The 17010-nt window shown below is 36.3% G+C and overlaps 1 protein-coding gene across 3 annotated transcripts in view; it reads left to right on the plus strand.

The window, feature by feature from the left end:
- The window catches only part of bach2b (BACH transcriptional regulator 2b), a 117581-nt gene that overhangs the window by 16944 nt on the left and 83627 nt on the right, over nucleotides 1–17010 (plus strand). Inside the window, exon 2 of one of the 3 annotated variants that reach the window (XM_077220685.1) lies at nucleotides 10505–10777. The exons of the other annotated variants lie outside the window; for them this stretch is intronic. Coding sequence (XP_077076800.1) covers nucleotides 10712–10777 — 66 coding nt within the window. The 5' untranslated portion in view covers nucleotides 10505–10711. The remainder of the gene's footprint in view (nucleotides 1–10504; nucleotides 10778–17010) is intronic. 3 annotated transcript variants of the gene reach the window in all.

Raw genomic sequence — 17010 nt, forward strand, 5'->3', positions numbered from 1 at the left:
CTGGAGTAGGAAAATAAACGGATATTTTACATCAACCTCATTGATGCCTAATTATTGTTATTGGATTAAATGTATTTTAAACACTCGTGCATCATAGTACTTGAACAGCAGTGTTCTGGTACGTTTGAGTTTTTACAAGTTTTAGGATTTCTTCTCTCCCGCCTGTTTGAATAAGCCCACCAGTAAAGCTCTTCGCAGAGAATAAGAGCCTTGGGTATGAAAGCATGTTCCCATAGCCGTCCCACGTCAGCACTAAGGCATGTTTGACCGAGTTCCAGCCTCTGAGAAGGAGAAAAAGAAAAAAAGAGAGAAAGCTGAGCCATTTAAGTTCAGACGGGACTTTTTTCTGTACTCACATGGCATTTTGGGTGGCAGTGTGTGATTGGCATCATCAGTCACTGTGCAGTGAGGGTGTCTATAATGGCACACAATGCCACAGACAGTAGAAGGAATCTCTCTGTGTTCACCCTCATCAGTGTTTGTGCCAAGGCAAATCTCACTGGCTGTTACCCCAGGCCAAATCCTGACTGGACCCTTTTGCTCTAGGATTTTGGGGATTGCTGTTACCTCATTCAGATTGTAAATAATTTTGTCCGTGCATTTTGGCATCCACTTGCCCATCTTGTCATTCAATGCTCTTACATGCAAATAAACTAATACATGAAAAGATTGACTGGCTGCTCCACATCTGGCCCGAATTGAGCTCCAGTTAAAAACAACAAGCGCGAACGAGCAGGAAGTTTATGGGTGGAATAGTGGAAGCGTTCGTCTCAATGGAAGCCCATAAAAACCACACCAGGAATTCCGTAACAGTCAACAGTCTCTCCGGCCCACAGCAGCGCGCAGAAAGAGAATTCCACTCGGAGCGCTGAATTAACACAATTACCGCCACGTTTGGATCATTGCTTTTTAAACTCCTTCTTTGCGGGAGTTCTGTTTTTATGCTGAATCGAGGGATTTATGTGTGTAGTTATTAATGGATGATGTGTGTCTGTAGGATTTTCTGTAGCACAGCTGCTGTTTTGATACTGTCTGCCCGTCTCGCACATAGTAAACCTCTCCCAATCTAATCTCTATCTCACTGATCATCAATTAGATGGAGATTGTCAATGTACAATGCCTTTCAAAACTTTAGGGTTTTAGTAAGATTTTTTGGTCACACTTTAGTTTAGGGGCCAATTCTCACTATTAACTATTAACTACAACCTTTGTCTCAATAAACTCTTAATTACTGCTTATTTAGTAAGGTTAAGTATTGGATAGGATTAAGGGATGTAGAATATGGCATTTATATGTGCTTTATAAGTACTAATAATAAACATGCTACAATATACATGCTAATAAGCAACTAGTTCATACTGGACCCTAAACTAAAGTGTTACTGGTAATTTTTTTTTTCAAAACAACAAATTTATACCTTAGCAAGTATGCATTAAAAGGATCAAAAGTGAAAGTAAAGATATTTACAAAAATATTCCGTTTCAAATAAATGCTATTCTTTCTATTCATCAAAAAATCCTGAAATAAATGTATCACAGTTTTAACAAAAATATTAAGCAGCACAACAGTTTTTAACATTGATAATAATAAGAAATGTGTCTTGAGCAGCAAATCAGCCTATTAGAATGATTTCTGAAGGATCATGTGACACTGAAGACCGGATTAATGATGATGAAAATTCAGCTTTGCCATCATAGGAATAAATTACAAAATATTTTAAAATCAAAAGATTATTTTAAATTGTAATATTTCACAATATTACTGTATTTGAACTGTATTTTTCATGAAATAAATGCAGCCTTGGTGAGCATAAGAGACTTCTTTCAAAAGTATTAAAAAATCTTACTGATCCCAAACGTATATAAATGATAGTGTAAGTTGGATGTAAGACTTAATAACATTTGTCATAATTTGTCAGTTTAGCTTACATTTAGATCCAAGTCATCATGAACTGTTTCCTAATTTAAAATAGTGGCCGCTTAGGAGTGTAGAAGCGGTTTTACTGCCATTCTAATTTTGTCAAAAGGAAAATTAAAACTTGCCGTACCTGTCTGAGTAACAGTGAGGGGCAAAATGCAGTTTCATGCATTTAAAAAAAAAAAATTGTTTTATTTTAGATCAAGCTGATAAATGTCATCGTTTACTCAGCTGTCACTCTTATTTAGGAGCACATCATCTGCAGTCATTTGTTAGTTTTGCTGTTTCTTTGGCTGGTATTTAAACCGCAAAGTTCTTCAGCATTGTGAAACTATGCAGTTTCAATTTACGACAAGTTTGGTTTCACCATTTGAGCACGTTGCCCTGCAAGTTTTAGATTCTTTATGTAAAGTACATGTTTAATAATATTTCTAATCAAAATTTTGACTCCATCCTGGCCAGAATTTTTGAGCCAAGAAGGTTTAAATGCATCTTCCATATAATTTGCAATCACTAAAAATGAATTAGCACAATTATTCCAGGTAAAGAAAAGTCTAAAACGGTGTGGCAGTAATCATGCATTCTCATGTCCAATTGAGTCACACCTTCCGTCAGCAGATTATTTGCTTTAAACTGAATGTCTGTCATCATCTACCCATCCTTATGTCTCTTCAAACCGGTATATATATTTTTTCCATGAGCATGGTTATCACTGACTTTTTTTTTTTTTTTTTAAAGAAGATTTTTTTAATCAAAAATTCCTGAATAATATATATCAATAAAATACACGTTTCCTTAAAAATATTAAGTACCAAACAAGCATATTATAGTGATTTCTGAAGGATCATGTGACACTGAAGACTGGGGTAATGGCAGCTGAAAATTTAGCCTTGCCATTATGGGAATAAATTATATTTTTAAATATATTAAAATAAGTTATATCAGGCTGTAATTATATTTCACAATATTACTGTTTTTACTGTGTTTTTGGTGAGCATGAGACTTATTTCCATATAAATATGTATTTTAGGTTGTGATCTGAACCCGCTTTGAACCCTATCCCGCATTTATTTAAAGAATTACTGATTTTTGTATTGCACAATTCCACAAAGTGTGTGTGTGTGTGTGTGTGTGTGTGTGTGTGTGTGTGTGTGTGTGTGTGTGTGTGTGTGTGTGTGTGTGTGTGTGTGTTCGTTCGTTCGTTCGTTCGTTCGTTCGTTCGTTCGTTCGTTCGTTCGTTCGTTCGTTCGTTCGTTCGTTCGTTCGTTCGTTCGTTCTGTGGTTAAATTTAGGGCTGTCATTCCTGTCAGAATATCCATGCCTGCAGCTGCTGAGTCACATGTGCACTGCAACTGGAGAACTACAGACCACTACAGTATATCATACTGTTTTCCAGACTTGTTCATTTGTTTGGTTACTTCACTGCACTTTGCAGACTCATTCATAGCTGTTCTTTGCTCTGCAGTCTGCAACTTATTCATTCTCACATTTCCCATGTGCCAGACTCTCATCTCTCTTCTCTCCTTATCTCCTCTGCTTTCCTCTTAGAGTGGGAGTTTAACCAATAGAAACTATAGATCCAAGTAAGGCTGACTCAGTTTTTTCTGTCTGATCTCAATGTATACAGTACGGCTTACGCTGTGCTGACTTACTAACAATAGAGCGGTCCAACAGGTGGCTCACTATCAGTAGAGCAGTTTGGTCCAACTGTAGCCTTCAAAGATACCAGATCATTGGAAGCATGTATGATCTGTAATAAAGCAACTGGGCATATTGGAACAAGTCGACATCTATCGCATCATGTGACTTAACAGGAGGTGAAGAGGGAACGTTACCCGCCAGTTGTTGCACACCACCCGAGTACTAAAATAAATGTGGTGAAAAGGAGTTGAGGGTGTTTTTTTAAGCTTGATTTATCTCAGATGTGCCTTTTACACAATTGTTTGTGGAAATAAGCGGCACGGCTGTTACAATAACACATACGTATAAATTATTAAACAATTCATTTCACACAATGATTTGTAATGACTGACAAATTATGTTAATTTAAATATATATTATTTTAGCACAGATATGTACTGTATGATATTAAGAATTTATATTTACACTTAATTTTAAATTGTAAATATTAAATGTGTTTACATTTATATTTAAACACAGATTTTATATTTGTATATGAATGTACATCAAGGCTGCATTTATTTTATTATTATAAAAAAACTGTAATATTGGGAAATATTATTACAATTGAACACAGCTCTTTTCTATTTGGATATATTTTAATTTGCTCAAGAAACATTTCTTATTAACAATGTTAAAACAGTTGTGTAACTATGATATTTTTTTTGATCAATAGAACGTCCAAAAGAACAGATTTACTATAATGATATTGTATTTGTATTAATTCAATTCAAATTTATTTGTATAGTGATTTTCACAATATATGGTTTCAAAGCAGCTTTACAGAAAGTGCAATTTATTATGTATTTAAAAGTAATTTTTTTGCATAATATTTAACATTTTGGCACGCCAAGTTAACTCTGTCCAGTATATGGAGGGATGAGTGTACAGTAGTAGGCACCATGGGAACTGGAAAGCAGCATATATGTAGTGTCACTAGAATCTCTGTCTGCAACTCTCCCTCTCTTTCTCACTCTCTTAACTGTCCCAGCATTATTTATGTGCTGATGTGCTGCTCTCTGCAGAATTCTGCAGGACACCTTATCATTGCTTGGCTGATCTGAAGCCTTAAGCTCAGAGTACCTCAGCGCAACTCTCTCCAGAAATGACAAACCGGCAATCAGTGACCCGAGTGTAGCAGGCAGGAGTGTCTTTACCGCCATGCAAACAGCCAGTCCAAGTTCTGCAGTGAATGTGGGCCAGGCGTAGCCTCAGGCAATTACATACACACACACAGTATATATATATACCCACACATCAATACATATATAGACAAACTGGAAGCTGCTTTTAAACAGTCCATATTGTTAAAAGCACTATATAAATGAAGGTGACTTGACTTGACACTGTCACAACACCCACACAAACTAAAATGGTTTCACACCACAAAAGGACTAAGGAAACCTGTGAGGGAGGGCAGGGGTGTCACTGGCCTGTGTCGGGACAGATGAGTCATGCACTGTGCTGTGTCAATATTGATGCTCAGTCTAAATATAACCTACACACTATACCACAAAACTTACTATAGCACATGCATATAAACACACACACACACACACTAGTGCCACCCAGCTAGGAAAATGTGTTTTGTTGTTACTTTTTTCCTCTTTCCCCCTTCTGTCAGGATGACGGTATCAAATGCATATTTTAGCATGTATGAAAAAATTGCATTCCAGGGCTAATGTGAAATGCTGCTATAAATGTTTCATGCCAGATTTACACACCCGAACCATATAAGTTTATGTGAATGATTAAAAGTTTAAGAGAAATGTTCGTCGGTATCTGTGCCAGTAGAAGTCAGATTTACAGAAGTGTAGATGTTTTTTGTCCGCTTCTCCGCGTCATTGGATGCTCTGTCGAGGCTTATCCCAGGTGAACATACCACAGCTATGCTGTCAAAACCTCTTCGTCAGAGAAATGCTTGGATTGAAAAAACAAAAGAGACCGTTCCTTCACTTTGGCAACTTCATTTTCGAATTCTTTCGATTTTCAGCCAACCCTAACTTGCAGAAAAATGTGGAGGTCTCTCGTTCCTTCTTACTTTTTCTCCATTACTTTGTATTGGATTGCTGTATTGGACAGCAGTAATTTCAAACAATGTGGGCTAAGAGCCTGAATGAACCGTGTCCCAGGCGTGCTAGATACTGAACTTCCTGCCAAGGTCATTTTCTTTCCCCCCTCTGCCATGTTTTTTTTTTCCTGGATGGGAAAAAGTGACTTGAGTCCACAAGAGTGGAAGGTATTTAAAACAATCAGCGGATTCCTGGTAAGTGAGTGAGATCATTGTTTAAGAGAGAGACAGCAAGTAAAGGGAGAATCAGAGCTGGAGCGAGAGAGGGCAGTAGGGGTGACCCCTGTGTGCGAGTTGTTTTCCGTTTGCCAGCAAGCGGACTGGACTCTGAGGGAACGTCGGCTCTGGCAAAGGTCAGAATTCCTCCCAGACGGATTTATTTGTATTGCTTTGCACTTCAGAACGAAGTACAAAACATTCCCATTGTGTGTGCGGAGGTTGTTTTACACAGCGGTCTATTGGAAACATCTGCAAATGATGAACGCTTGTATGAATAATCATGAATAAATAATAATCTTTCAACAGTGGTCAGTGCAAACAAGTCAGTGGTGTTTAACACTCTAGAGGAGTGATGGATGGCTTAACCAAATTGTAAAACCTTCTTCACTGTGTAACTTTTAAGTCAATTTTTATTTTCATGTTTGTGTGTGCGTGCGTGAAAAAAATAAAGAAAAATTAAATATTAAAAATGTAAGTTTTTTGGATGTATTACTTTACACTAACTGCTTCGAAGGTTTAAAAAAAAAAGGTGATCGGGGGGGGGGGGGGGGGTGACCACAGTTTCACATACATAACATTGTTTTGTTTTTTTTGTTTTTTTTTCTGACTGATACTTTTAGATAATGAACCTAAATGAAGGAATGTTTACTAGCTGGCAAAGTTCAAACAGTGACATATAACAGCCAGTTACTTTTTTAAACAGAATTTTTTTATCATAAATTTATGTTAACAATTAACTCGGCATCATTCATTGATTTTGCTGTTGGTGGATTCAATGTTGGTGTTTTTTGTAAATTAAAATAATATTTAGAATAACAACTTGGTATAAACGTTTATGAGTATTATTTTTTGTTGAATATAACTTTATTATTATACGTTTTATAAATGAATAATAAAGTAGATTAAAAAATCATTAATATTAAAGGATTTAAACTTTTAAATATTTAGTGTTTTAATTAAGAATAATTCATTCAGATCTATTTTTGTTTACACTTTACAATAAGGTCTTATTTATTAAAATTAGTTAATGCATTAACTAATATGAACTAACAATGAGCAATACATTTGGGGTTTTTTTGGTATACATATGGAATTTATCATTGTTTGCTCGTTAGTTCAGAGTGCATTAACTAATGTTAACAAATACAACTTTTAATTTGAATAATGTATTAGTAACTTAACTAAAGTAACTTAGTTAACATTAACTAATATTAACAAGTGCTGTAGGAGTATTGTTCATTCTTAGTTCATGTTAACTAAAGTTGTTAACTAATGAAACCTTATTGTAAAGTGTTTTACAATACATTTTTTTCAGCTAGACGACTTGCGGACCACACTTACTGTCATTAGTTTTATAATTTCATTATTTTTGTCACCATTACGATTTCAATATGCATCGTTGACCGACTGTTAACTTAACCTTCAAAACAACAGTTTAACGTTCTCTGTAGTAAATTGATGATTTGTGGGGCACTGAGGTGTGAATGAATAAAAACAAGTATGATATGTGGTTTTAGTCTTTGTGCAGCTGGAGGTGTGTAAATGTGTGTGCATCCTGTGAGACTCGCACAGGTGGTGAGGGGGAGGGGTATGAGGTGGGAGTGGAGCAGCAGGGCTGGCGTGACCACTTCCTGTCTCAAATATACAGTAAATCGGTCGTGTCTTTACCAAATCAACACCGTGCACCGGTGGTGGCTTTACGCTGCCTGGCAGAAACCTCTTATTGGTGGAGCTCTTGCAGCGTGGCTTGCAGAACGAGACAGCTTTTCTTTGTTCTGTCTTTATTTGTGTAGAGATGTTTTCGCAGTGTCTTAAGGGAGAACGATAACAACAGTGCATCATTTACGACAGAAAAAATATTTCGACAATGGTTTGAAACCATACACGGGCGCACATACAGTGCTTAGCATAAGTGAACACACCCATGCTAAAGTCGACTAAAAAGAGGAATAAAAAAATCATCTTTTGGAAACTGATCGTAATGCCTTAATTAAAAAAATGAGGAAAGATCCAACCTTTAAGGACACCAATTTTCACCAATAGAGATTGGCATGGGGCACTTTCCATAAGATCATCTCTCAATACATATCAATCCAGCTATTAGGCTAACTGAAATAACACCATGCCAATCTCTAGGTATGGTGAAGGGAATGTGATGATGTGGGGCTATTTTAATTCCAAAGGCCAAGGGAACTTTGCATAGTATCCTGAATCCATGAAATAACTGGCCTTTAAAAATAAAAATCTGCCGGACTCTATGGGAATTTAACATTGGGGTGTCCTGACTTGCGCAACCTGTATTTTAAGGAAGAACATTTATTTATTTATGATACATTATTCATTCACGAAGAAAATTGGTGTCCTTAAAGGTTGGATTTGCATTTGTTGCATTTTTTTAATTAAGGCATTAAGATCAATTTCCAAAAGATGATTATTTTCTTCCTCTTTTTAGTCAACTAGCATGGGTCTGTTCACTTATGCTAAGCACTGTACACACAAAACACAACTTTTTGCTGAATTTTGCAGTGGTAAACAACAGCGTAAGGAAAAGCCTGAGGTGAAAGGAAATGATGTTTCACCCCGCTATGCAGAATGGAAAAGATTAGACGTGGTATTTGAGTTCGCCCCGTCATATAGTTGAGTTTGATGTATGGAATGCTGCTTTGACTTGCCTGAGGTGGGAAGCTTGACGTGAGTTTGCGCAGGACAGAGTTACAAGCTCTTAACCCGAGAATGCTAAGACCTCAAAAACTATGAATGTTATATACACACTCTGCACGTCGGTCAGAGTCGAGCTCTATTTATCAGGTAGCTTCAGGTACGGACAGATTTATGTTGTGACCTTAACTTACAGTCAACAGGTTGAAGTGGCAGGGGTCAATGAGTCCGAGACCTGGCCATTTCAATGATGAGTGTCTTGAAAGAAAACATGCAGCAGCCTCTGATAGTCAAGGACTCACTGTTAATAGTGTTTTAGATTGCTTTGAGTGCTTTATGTGCTATTTTTTACTTTGTGGACATTATTTATACATAGCCATATGCTTAGAAGAGTTTTTAATATGGAACTTTAAAAAATAACCTGTGGATGTGCACAATGTACTGTGATATGTGTGATGATTTCAAAAATATATATAATAAAATAATAGTAAGTATTAAATGTTATTTTTATATATATATATATATATATATATATATATATTAATGTTAAAGTTTTTTGTTATTTAGATCATTTCATCATTTTAAAGAACAAACAACAAAAACAACATTAATAACTGTAAAAAAGATTAATTCTGAGAAACGTTCTAAAGCCAAGTTATTTTTATGTCGTATCTTAAATTAAGTTATTTTTAATCTTCCTCTGTTTGTTATCAAAGCCATTTATTTTTTATCTTCCTATATTGTTCTAGACAATATAAACAAAACATTTTTATTTTCTGTGTTATTTTTCTCAGTAATTTCTGGATTTCGTTATGTTTTGGTATGCAGGTGTGTAAGTTGCCATGATGTTCTAATTCAGAAATATTTGTGCAGTTAGATGTCGTGTAGAGGAACGTTTATATGCAGATGCACAGAAGCCGAAGATAACTAGTCCTGTTTGTTTGTCTTCTCATATAGACAGAGAAGGTCTTGCAGAACAGGACTCCACCTTTGCCAAAAGGCAAATGCTTACAGCAATTACTAAGTAAACAAAAAAAAAGTGGAAAAAAGAAAGTCAAAAATGTGGGGTGATGTAACATTTCAGCCTGTCTGACACCTGGTTTTCAACATTTAAAAATGTTTCCATGAAGCTTGTTCCAAAAGAAAAAAAAAGTATTACGACATGTATTTCCTTCTTTGTAAGTTTTCAATGATTTTCCATTTCTATTTTTTAAATCATATTATGTTTTTTTTTTTACATTAGAACATTATCTATAGATAATTTAACCTAATATATTTAACCATTACATTGTTTATTTTACCAGTGAATATATTTTTCACCAACTGTGAAAGCTGAAACTTTTTACAGAAAATTGTATAAATTTAGCTTTTCAATTTTACAGTTAGAAGATTTAAACTTCAGTAGATGCTTTAGTAATATCTAAATTAAACCTAAAGAAAGACCAAAAAGAAAAAAGTCAAATGCAAATATGCTAATATAATTAATGGTAAAAATCATTGATTAGAATTATGCATTTTTCACAATTTAGTGTCATAGATGATGATGTGCAGGTAAAATAAACCACTTTAATATTTATATTTATTAAAGTCTTTAAAAAATGTCAGCTGGCAGAGAATGCTAAAAGTAGTTTGACATACACTAGTAAGTTAACATGCATATAGTAAGTTAACAAGTTTCCAACACAGAATCAAATGACTGCCAAATTAAGTTTCCAATATTTCTGAGACTACAAAATGATGTAGATCACTTTTCAACCATGACACAATCACTTTGTAAACTATATTTCACAGCAGATTCTGCCAGAAGTTCATGACATCATTCATTTAGAACAAGCGTGATCTAGAACAAGCACCTAAACCTTTCTGCTTTGCCCGATAAGACGTAAAGCCTCATTCGTTGTTGTGTTAATCTGAGAAAGATATCATGTATGATAATAAGAAATGCACTGTTCATTACAGGAAAGGAAGTATGGCTGGGGTTTACAGTTGATGAAGTCCGAGGGGCGTGTGTTAGCGTGACAGAGGTGGAGCTTACTCCACACACAGAGAGACGTTCCTCTCAGGAGGCCTGTGCTGTCGACCCCGAAAACCCATCCGAGAACTGTTGCTGGCGCTGCACCACAACATGCGTCTCAATCCCACAGTCACACAGGAGCATCTCAGCGCATGCTAACACTCGGAGCTGTCACTGTCACCTCCTGTCAGAGCAGTCAAACAATGGAACAGACCACTGTGAGTGATCATATTTGAGTTTTTGCTTTTACACCTCATGCATATGCATAAAAAATGGGCGGCTTGTTGTGTCAGCAGGTTTGGGATTGCTATTGCTATGTTTTGTTGGACGTGATTCGAAAGTCAGAAAGACTTAAGATATTGTCAGATTTTGTATAGACCCAACAGCCGCAAAAGATCAATGAAGTGGATCACGTTCACAGTAGAGTGTCAGGTCAGTTGTGGGGCGGGTAAATGTTTGACATGTGTCCTCAAACGTCCCTACAGGTATCCATTGGTCCCCTTGTAGAGCTGAATGAAACAACCTCTATCTTGCAAAATATCTCCATTAAAAATTGCATATCGAGCGTTTAGTTTCAGTTAGGAAGTCTGCCATTTTGAGGAGAAGGCACTTTGAGGGCGAAGCTGCACCAATAAACTATAGATTTGTTCAAAGTTTTGCTTTTCTACACTAGTTTGTGTACGTCAAATTTCTAAAAGTGCCTTACAAAGGAAATAAAGCTTCCTTTTCTGTTTCCTCTCCAGGTGCTGCAAATATCAACCGTATAAATAAATATCGAGCCACAAAGTGGCTGTAATATTAACTTGTGTAGTAAAACAACTTTCGTTGTTGGTGAATTCCTGCATAAAAGGTTCAATCTAATTATTATGAATGCATTGTAGTACCTTGTTGGTGTATTTTTTTTCTTTCTTTCCCTAAAAGTTCAGTCATACATTCCAGATGAACTATTAATACGGTGGAGCGGCTTGTCATGCTGTGAGAGGGAAAAAATTGACTCTTAAGTTAATGGCCTCGCATACACCTAATGTGTATGTGAAGCCAAGCTTCATATCCCTTCTTCATTAGTGAACTATTGAAAAGGACAAAGGAAAACTTGTCTCAGGGTCATTATACTCATTCACAGACTTACATAGGTGATGCTTCTGGTTATTCAGCGTTTTCTGTTGTTGTGTAGAAGAAAGTTCTTAAGTGTGAGATGTTGTAGAGCAGATTTCTGGGTGCAATACAGGTCAGAAGAGCACAAAGCAATGATTTTTATTTGAGGAATAGAACATATGGAGATCTCTAAAGACTTTTAATGTTAGCCATGCCACACCTGACTATTGTAATGACAGGGAAATTCAAATGTCTGAGACCAGCATAGTGAAAATGCTTCTGCATTTTTCTAATTTAATACAAAATTCAGCATAACAATTTGAGTCAAAAGTTTCAGAATTTCTTTGTATTTGCTTTGTTCCTCTTTTGCTTTAATGACAGGAGCTGCATGAACTTTACAAGTTTGTGTCAAACCTGATGATAATCATGTTCTCCAGCATGATTTGAAATGACCTAAAAAGCATCTTGAGAGTCAGTGGAAGCAAAAACATTCGATTGTCTGTGCAAAGGGTCACATAATCTGTCACAAATTTACTTCTTATAGTGTACTAGAAATAGTCCATAATTCAAAATATTTCCTATTCAATTTAAGACATAGCAATTTTTTGTCACAATCAAACAGAGTTAACAACAGATGGTTTCTTCTGTATTGCGGCATATATCCGAGTGTTATGGATTTTTGAAAAAGAAAAAAATTAGGGTGGGGAGTTGGTTCTACATTTTGATTAAAATTTACAACAAGGTGAAATGGCAAAAAAATGTAATCTCGATTTATTTATTTTACAGAACGATTGAACGGTTTCAATATTTTTTTTTTTTTTTATGTTTAACTAGCCAACTTAAAAATGTAACTACAATATGATTAAAGTACCATCCTCTTTATTAACCATCTGGTTAAAAAAAGTTATATTCCAAGTGCACCACACCTGAAGTAATCGGCATGGTGTAAATTTATATTTACTTTTTATTTAAAATAATAACAGTAAATATATTTCACATAAATATTGAAATAGTTGGGTATTTTAAATAGCCTATAACATTAAAAAAAAGTTGGCTTTAAAGCACATTGATTGATTTTGTACATCTGAAGTTATCTCATGTGATCTACTGTTTTGGCATATTCATAAATTGGTAATTTGCAAATAACCGACACAGCAAGTTTACTGTATATCCTGTATGTACGTCAATCTTCTGTATCTATCCTCAGTTCTTCCTCAGAGTGTATGCAAACTGTGAGGCAGCGATCTGTCCCGTTCCCAGTGTGCTTTTCTGCATGTGCAGCATGGGGTGAAGCCAGTGAAAGAGGACATTGTTCGTGTCGTAGTGAGGCATGTTGCATGCACCTCTAACTCTGAGTGGGTGAAGTTTCCCCCATCATGCACCAGAAATGCCTTTGAATGACTGGATTGTGTGGAAGGGAAAAGCAGCAGGCGTTTAACGCTTTTGTTTTTATTTTTCGCTCTCCTATCTCTGTCGCAAACACCGTCACTCAGCTTTCTTAAAAGGATAATTCAACTGATAAAAGCAAAGTTGTTATCATTTACGTCATTCCAAACTTGTAGACATTCTTTCTTCTGTGGAACACAACATTTTAAAGACTAGGCTATTTATAATGTCCTTCCATGTAATAGAAGTCAATAGGCTCCAAAACAACATGTGCTCATGTCAATAAAAACTGTTTTGACCATCAGTGAGGTTCAAGTAAATGACTGAATTTTCTAATTTGGGTGAACTGTCTCTTTAAGTAATGTAACTGGGGAACATAACTCATGTTACGACTTTATGTGTTTCACATTAAACCAGCCAACGAAGTGGATGGAGGAAAAAGAACATAAAGGAAAGAGTGATTTGAGTATGTTGTAATGTCATGGATTAAGATGCCCAGCACAGCTGCATCAGGGCCGAACTGTACAGTGGTGTTTTTCTCATTCTCTCCCATGTCCTAGAGCAATGACTTGTTAAAACGCGTGACTCAGAACGGCTTGTTTGTGAGGAGACCACCTCCAGAGTTTGATTCACAGGCCTCTGCTATTGATTCAAGTCTTCCGCTTGTGCCTAACAAAGAAAACAAATGGCTTTCACGTCTCTCCCTCCCTCTCATGTAGTCTTTTCTCTCAAAGAGCATTGATTGATGAAACTACACAAGTGAAATGTCCTGATGCCACGGGGGGCTCCCGCCTCGCAGTGATGTCATTTTTTTGAGGGCTGGTAAACGAGTGGATCAACGCAAATAGGAAAACTAAATTTTCAAGATTTCTTTAAACACGTGTTTATTTGTTTTTGGTGAGTCGCAGAGGAACGTTTGCTCTCAGTGAGTTTTGGCACTTACGTCATGAAACTTGGCGACGTTTACGTTCATTCAGCGAGGGAAACGTTATGTGGGAAATCAGTCGGTAAGGGTTTCCAAAGATTAAATGACAGAATTGCCTATTGATTTCAAAAAAGGAGTGCTAATGAATATTTCGTCACATTCTAAAGAGTGAATCATTCAGTGGCACCCTTGGGGTTAGTTGATGTTTCGTGTGCTTTTTAATATGACAGATAGACCTTTGGAAATGACTGATGGCATTCAGTACGTAAATGACCATTTTGTGTTGGCTTGCATAGCTTCTTTTCAGCTATTTCCTTTGGTTCTTTTATAAATCACAAATGTGACACCGGCCCCTGAGTTCATTTTACTGCCCCGTGAGAAACAACGGGCTATGACACCATCTCCTGTTCTGGGTGTGTTTTGGTTCGAGGAGTCTCCTCTGTGTCAAAGAGCTGCATGTTGAGGCTTCCTCCGATGCTCCGGGCGGTAAGGAGAGCACGGAGCGAAAGGTCATAGAGAACGAAAGAGGTTATTTTTAACCCTGCTGTATCATGTATCACCTCCTACCACGAGATTGGGTGAGGGAAGATATTTCAGGATGCTCTTGGGTATTAGGCCAGGTGAAACCAGGTGCTGTTCTTTTCTCATGTTTTCATCCAATTATGTTTTCTGAAGAAGAAAAATCTATATCCATGGTCAGTAGTGATTGACCAATATGGATTTTTTTTATGGCCAATGGTGATACCGATTTATTGGAGAGCAGAGTGGCTGTTGGCTGAGATAATACATACAAAATATCACACTATCTAGTAAATAAATAGCCTATAACAGTTGCAGCAACATTTGTGTTTGCTAAATTAGATATAATTAATCAATATGACAATTTTTTATTATATGATTTAAAAAGTCAAGCTTTAAAATAAACAGATTTATGCTTTAGCAACTTGATTCTGTAATCCTTTTATAGTACTACTCATTGCAAATAAAGAAATAAGTTAAAAACATGAATAAAAAGAAGTAAACACTGTAATCAACTGTGCTTTCGGTATTCTGGTAATTTTGTGTGCATTGGGAATCATATTTTGTCAAATAAAGACCAGGTTATCCTAAATATAAAAATAATAACATAGCGGTAAACTGATAAAATGGCAGCATAGTTTGAAATCAAAGATTTAAAGACGACACTAGTGCAATCGTTGTTAGCGCTGTCAAAGTAAAAGTCCTGTTGCTGTCCAAATAATCTGAAACATATTGGCTGATAAACTTATCAGTCGATGCCAATCATTTAAAATACCAAATATAGGGCACTATATCAGCCATGGCAATATACTGTGTATACACATTACACAGTGGTCAGTGGCACTTGGAAATGTTTTGCAGCAGTGGATGGAGTGTTTACCACAGATGGCACGGTACAGTACCCTTCCAGTGCTCAGACACTGTTAAAACGGGGAATGCTTTTCTAATGCCTGCAAGGGTATGAGCAAATTTATTTTGGGATGGCATTGGAGGACATGCACTCAAGACTTCATTAGATAAAACTCTGACCTGACAAAGGTGACACTGAATCCTTCTCACTTCCTCTCTTTTATTTTCTCTTTTGTTCCAGTTGGTTTCTGGGAATGGCCTATTTTTTGTATCACGTAATGTTTCCCATGATGCAGCCTCTGCCTTACCTTATTCATGAGGGGTGTCGGATAGGGGTTCGTTTTTGAACATTTATTTCTCTACAGAATGAATAAAAATATTGACTTTATACTGCACTTGAAAAGGAATACAGTTCGTGTTTGGAGGCAGTAATATTTTTTTTTAATGTTTTTGGAAGAAATCTCTTGTTCTCACCAAGGCTGCATTTATTTGTTAAAAATACAGTAAAAACATTCATATTGAGAAATATGATTACAATGTTAAATAACTGTTTTCTATTTTAATATATATCCCAAACCCAAACTTTAGAACGGCTATGTGTGTGTGTGATGTGTGTGTGTGTGTGTGTCTGTATATATATATATATATATATATATATATATATATATATATATATATATATATATATATATAATATTTGTTATTTTATTGTTAGTGAGTTGTAGCCCTTTTGAGAACTAGCTCCCCTACTGTATATTATGCAGCAGTTTTCCAGCATAAACCTTATGTTTGTACATGTAGCTCAAAGGGGTGGCATTAATGAAAGCAGAGAAATCCCCAGTCTTCCTGCAGCTCTTGGGTGTTTTGTGTCCCTTTCTCTCTCTCTATCTCTCCCTGGTGATTTCTCACTGTCTGGACTCTGGGAAATAGGGGGACGTTTGTTTCTGGAATGCACTTCTCTTGGCCACGCTTGGCATCAGAACATCTTTGTTCGAAAGCGGGGGAGGAAGGTCTTGGAGTTGCCGCCGAGAGTTATTGGGGAGTGTTTTTATTTTTTTTGGATGAGGTAGGGGGGAAAGCTGCAGCAAAGTTCGTTCATTCATTCATTCATTACTTCATCCGCCCACATGGGCCTCTACTTTCTTTTATTTTTATCCAAATCCATCAGGCTTGACAAGCGGGAAATTTGAGCCAGTGCGGGGCAATGCTCCAGAGCCCCCCGCTCCACACCGTCATTCTTCTCCCTCTCCCTCCCTCTCGATCCCCACACTCTCTCTTCCTCTCCCCCCTGGGAAAAACAGAGCACAGTTGAGTCTGGATTCAGACCGCCAGAGATGTTGAGTCATGTGAGTCTGCACACAGACGCCACTGCTTTATGAGGGTGACACACTGCAATGTAGTTTTCTTAATCAGCATTTGTAATTATTTTCAAGTAAAAATTTATTTAAAAAGTTTTAAATTATACATTTATTTGAAAGGGGGGGGGGGTGTACTTTATATTTTTTAATGATTTTTATTGATTTTATTTAGTAATATTTATATCTGTTTGTTTGTTAGTATAAATCTAACAATTTTTCTTTAAAAAAAAAACAATTGGGGAAAAAAGTATAAAAATGAAATAATGATTTTAAGCATAAATCTAACAATTGATCTTAAAAATGAAATGCCAATTGGGGG

The sequence above is a fragment of the Siphateles boraxobius genome, unplaced genomic scaffold, assembly GCF_051911475.1.
Source record: "Siphateles boraxobius isolate OS27281-9 unplaced genomic scaffold, OSU_SipBor_1 8, whole genome shotgun sequence".
In the NCBI taxonomy this organism is placed as follows: Eukaryota; Metazoa; Chordata; class Actinopteri; order Cypriniformes; family Leuciscidae; genus Siphateles; species Siphateles boraxobius.